The sequence below is a fragment of the Amphimedon queenslandica genome, unplaced genomic scaffold (assembly GCF_000090795.2).
Source record: "Amphimedon queenslandica unplaced genomic scaffold, v1.1 AMPQUscaffold_12419, whole genome shotgun sequence".
Lineage (NCBI taxonomy): Eukaryota > Metazoa > Porifera > Demospongiae > Haplosclerida > Niphatidae > Amphimedon > Amphimedon queenslandica.
The window spans coordinates 3,689-8,832 of record NW_003547344.1 but is presented as its reverse complement, the minus strand read 5'-3'; the positions used below and the strand labels follow the sequence as shown (position 1 = coordinate 8,832).

At 36.1% G+C, this 5,144-nt stretch overlaps 1 protein-coding gene across 1 annotated transcript in view; it reads left to right on the top strand.

The window, feature by feature from the left end:
- The first annotated feature begins 57 nt into the window (after positions 1-57).
- The window catches only part of LOC109587861 (U-box domain-containing protein 32-like), an 8,700-nt gene continuing 3,613 nt past the window's right edge, over positions 58-5,144 (top strand). Inside the window, exons 1-7 of the mRNA XM_020004079.1 lie at positions 58-106; positions 162-689; positions 735-910; positions 997-1,185; positions 1,266-1,422; positions 1,547-1,881; positions 1,948-2,022. Of these exons, the coding sequence (XP_019859638.1) occupies positions 94-106; positions 162-689; positions 735-910; positions 997-1,185; positions 1,266-1,422; positions 1,547-1,881; positions 1,948-2,022 (1,473 nt within the window). The 5' untranslated portion in view covers positions 58-93. The remainder of the gene's footprint in view (positions 107-161; positions 690-734; positions 911-996; positions 1,186-1,265; positions 1,423-1,546; positions 1,882-1,947; positions 2,023-5,144) is intronic.

Genomic DNA, 5,144 nt, shown 5'->3' with positions numbered 1-5,144 from the left:
ATTTTTCTGTATCACGTGATCCAGTGAGGCGGGGGAGCCTAGGCTGCTGTGCCTAGCACTAGCGTAGTCTCGCGAGCCAGACTAGCAGTGGCTATGGCATCTAAAAGTAAGTCCTAATGTTACTTTTCCAGTATCATGTACTGTCAATCATTGATACATAGATCAACTGAATGGAAGAGCTGCTCACCGCACTGTATCAGTAGGTGATTCACTGTATGTGTGGGCTGGTAATCAGGATGGTTTACCTGGAGTACATGATAGTGAAGAGAAGAGAAGGATCACTAGTAATATACAGCACTTTACTCCTTCAACTGGTCAATGGATCACTAGAGGTACTACTGGTACTCCTCCATTAGGAGTCAGGGGCTACTACTGTACTGCAATAAATGATCAATTGTATTATTTCGGGGGACTGTGCGGTCATGACAAATGCTATCACAACAGTATTACACAACTGGATACCGTTAGTCTTCAATGGAGAGAATTAGAACCAACTGATGCAACTAGACGAGTTATGAGGAGATGTGCTGGTGGAATGATATCATTTGAACATGATGGAGTACACCATTTACTAATGATAGGAGGATTTGGATCTAAACCAGCTATACAACTACGTCATTATAAATATATTGAGTTACCTAATGGAAACTGGCGTACTAATGAGCACTCAATGTATAATTTATCATCAAGTAAGATTTTAAATTACTGTTTGTTAATAATAATTATTATTTTAGGAAAATGGAATAATCCTTCAATTATTGGTCAGTGTATGCCACCTGCTAGTCACTTTATCATTGAAAAGATCAACAACACTAGAGCTATTCTGTTTGGTGGAGTAGAGACTGATGATGATGCTAAGAGTACTGCTATGAACAATATTTATATATTAGAGATATCAATCAGCACTGTGGTATGTTAAATTATGTGTACTGAATGTATGCACACACACACACGCACACATGTCATTGTTAATGGGTGTCGTTATTTTATTTTTAGTCCTGGCAGTGTATAAAAAAACCTGAAGCAATATACCAGTGGCCTGTGGGTAGATGGGGTCATGCTGGTGCTATTATTATAACTGGATCAGGCTGTCCTATGCTAGTGATAAGTGGTGGGTGGGATAAGAATGAAGAGACATTAGATGACTGTTGGATCTTTAACATCACTCAACATTCCTGGATTAAGGCGTGTTAGATATTATTAATAATTGATCTGTATAGTGAGATACATGTACTTGTAAATTATTAATTTATTTCTATTAACAGTTAGCTGTACCTCACTCTGTTAGTGAGAGATGGTCTCATTCTCTCTCAGTGTTCATTATGAGTCTTCATTGTGTCTGGATAATAACTACTGGAGGAGCTATTGATAAGAGATTGACATTAGTCACTAATCCTAACATTGTTATGATAACTGAACTAGGTCAGTGTATTAGCTACACCCACCAATGAATACTATTAATTACCTAATTATTATTTCTGTTGACGTACTTAATGTTGCATTAGATCGACACCTTCTAATTTAAATTATTATACATGTATTTTAGTTACTAACAGTAAAGGAGAGTGGAAAGTAGGTGATACATTAGATACCAATGGTATGAATAATGAAGAATACAAGAAGAAGTATCAGCAGCAATTGCAGGCAGGAAGAAGAATATGGTTGGAGGAGTACCAGAAACCAAGAAAAGGAGATACCGTCGATATTAAGCAAACTGTACAAGCTCTTATGAAGAGTCTTGAAGAGAAGGAGAAGGAAAAAGAGAAAGAAGCACAAGTTTATCATCAAAAATTGATGCAGAAGGAAAGAGAAGAAGCAGAGAAAGAGCAAGAAATAAGTAGATATCGTCATCAGCTACAAGAGAAGGATAGGGAGCATCAGGTGGTACTGCAGAAGAAGGATAGGGAGCATCAGGTGATACTGCAGAAGAAGGATAGGGAGCATCAGGTGGTACTGCAGGAGAAGGATAGGGAGCTACAGGAGAAAGAAGAGACATTACAACAGAAGGATATTGTGATACTTGAGAATAATAGGGAGCTACAGGAGAAAGATAGGCAGTTGCAGGAGAAGGATAGGGAGCTACAGGAGAAAGAAGAGACATTACGACAGAAGGATATTGTGATACTTGAGAATGATAGAGAGCTACAGGAGAAAGATAGGCAGTTACAGGAGAAGGATAGGGAGTTACAGGAGAAGGATAGGGAGCTACAGGAGAAGGATAGGGAGCTACAGGAGAAGGATAGGGAGCCACAGGAGAAGGATATGGAGCTACAGGAGAAGGATAGGGAGCTACAGGAGGATAGGGAGCTACAGGAGGATAGGGAGCTACAGGAGAAGGATGGGGAGCTACCTCAGTCTCAAGAGGCAGTTCATAGGTACCAGCAACAAGCACTTACTGATGATCACTGGGTTATTAATAAAGATGAGGTGACTTCAAAAAGTTCCACACATGAATGGAAGAACATTGATGGTAAAGTAACTACATGCATGTACATGTATTTTATATTTATTTTATAGCCACACCAGTTATACCTAAAGTTGCTTATAGAGTGATTTCAGAATGTATTTCAGAGCTCAAAGACTGTGGGATTGATCTTCACTTCTTAACAGAGAAGTTATTAGAGAAGAAGATAATAAATGATAGACAAAAGAAGAAAGCCATTGATGAACACAGTGGACGTACCACTGACCAGAGAATGAATCAACTATTTGACATTGTTAAAGTCTCCGTGCAACGAGAGGGAAAGGTTTTTGAGTATATTTTAGAAATACTCAAAGACGAAGATACCATACTAGCTAACAAACTGTATGATGATATGATTAATAAATATGAACAATATAAATAATAATGCCCACACTTATTATTATTATATTTGATTTTTATTCCTATAGCAAAGTTAGCAATTAATAGTACCTGTAATTAAAAGTGACTTTAAAGTATTTTAGTATATTTTGTTTTTTTTTCTTCTTAATGTTTGTATTAATTGTAATGACTTGTCAAAAGTGTGAAAAAGTCTGGACTAGCTAAATGAGAATATCTCTATTTCCTTCTTTCAATCAACGCCTATACTCAGTATTGGAGGAAGCTAGGAGAGGTCGTTAGTAACAGTACTAACATTAGTAAATATGTATGTAATTTTAAAAGCTACATTAAAATATAAAAATTATCCTCATTCACTCTTTCTTTTTTATTATTTCATTTTTCTCTCTCTAGCTCTGTATGATCAGCCATGTGACAGTGATCATGCATGCTGATTAATTAACTGAATTTATGAAATCAAGTGATCACAGTCACGGGATTTATTGGCGAAATGGGCTCTTGCTATAAATATTTGCCAAATTTAAACCTAAGCTCTCAAATTATTTTTTATTATTTTAAATTTATTTCTCCATTCAGTGATAGTGTCCAGTGATTGTAAGACAATGTTACTTAAAGGGACTAATACACTGGCTGGTAGTTGTGTATCCATGTTGGATATATTTCATAATTTAGTGAATACATTAAACGTACCAATTCCTCAAGCTGTAAGAATGCTAGCAGAAAACCCAGCAAAGTAAGTGTAATTATATTGCATATACATTGTATCAAGCAAATAACCTTTTTACTAAGTCCATTTTTCCATGGTTTTATCCAAAAAAATGACTCCGAATCATCTCCAATTTATATTACATTTTTTGATGCATATTGATGTACTTATACTATGTAGAAAACTTCTTTTCATTTCGACTTGAATTTTTTTGAGTTATAGCCATTTTTTAAAAGCAGCAGATTTTGGAAAAAGCAATGGCTTATTTATATAGCCCATAGTTTTTTCCAAAAAATGGCTTCGGAATCATCCCCAATTTTTATTATATTTTTCATACATATTGACATACTTATGCTGTGTAGAAAGCTTGAGCTGATTCCAACTAAAATTTTTCAAGTTATGGCCATAGCACATGTTACCCCATCCATTAGCTATTACATGATATTGTAGTCACTAGTATAGTGTACATAAATTTAAAAGGAACAATATTAGCCTCCAACCACCACTAATTTTTTTCTAGGCAGAACCCTGTTGTACTACTATTTTGTACATGTACAAGTATGTACATCTTACTTTTGATTAGTTAAACTGAATCATTCACGAAAAACTGATGTCTATGTTGTCTTTTATGAAACACCATGGAGTTTGTTACATTGGCAATATTATGACATGCATCCCAGTGCTGAGCTACCTACTTTATTATTTTGATTAATAATATTGGAGATACATACTAGTGTACATATACAGGCCCGTAGCCAGGGGGGGTTCGGACGAACCCCCTGTTGTAGCTGCAAAAAAGTTTTAGATTAGCTCCTGTCATGAAGAACAGCACTGCAAAAGCAGGATTAGCATTTTGGCAGCAGCAAGAAGCACAGATAGCCATTTTAACTGAGTCAGCACATGGCTGAGATGCGTAAGTTAATACCACGCCTACCGACCACGCTCATTTTTGTGTAAATTTTTGCTGCGCGCTTCGCGCACAGCAATTTCCGAACCCCCTGTTTCAAATTCCTGCCTATGGCCCTGATATATATCTATCAATCACTCTCTTTTTCCTTTCTCTCTCTTCTCATATCTCAGAGTGGCTGGTTTAAAAGGACTTGGTTCCATTGCTATAGACAACAGAGCTGATCTGTTATTATTTGACAAAGATCTCACACTAACTGCAACTATGGTGGCTGGAAATACTGTCTGGAAAAAATGACATTTAATGCATAGCTCACCTTTGATGCATATTACTTGCTTCATATGACTGTGTGGCAAAATAAAATTAATATTTATGTGCATGTAATATTTATGTTGTAACATATACCTATTATTTTTTTTATTAGTTGATTACAAGTTTTAATTTTGTTTCTTTCTCTCTCTTCATTTTTGTAATGATGATAGAGAGAGGGAGGGACAGCGAAGGACAGGGTGAGATTCCTTCAAACAATAATAAAGATTTGTCTTGTTTTCATGCACTTAAAGTATTAATATCTAAACACTGTAAACAATTACTGATTGAAGAAATTCACATTTTGAGCTTTGCAAAAAAATGAGCCCCACCCAATATCGCGTGATCCACTAACCTGGCCAGCTAGGCTGGGCTATATGGCGTCTGAAAGTAAGTCTAAT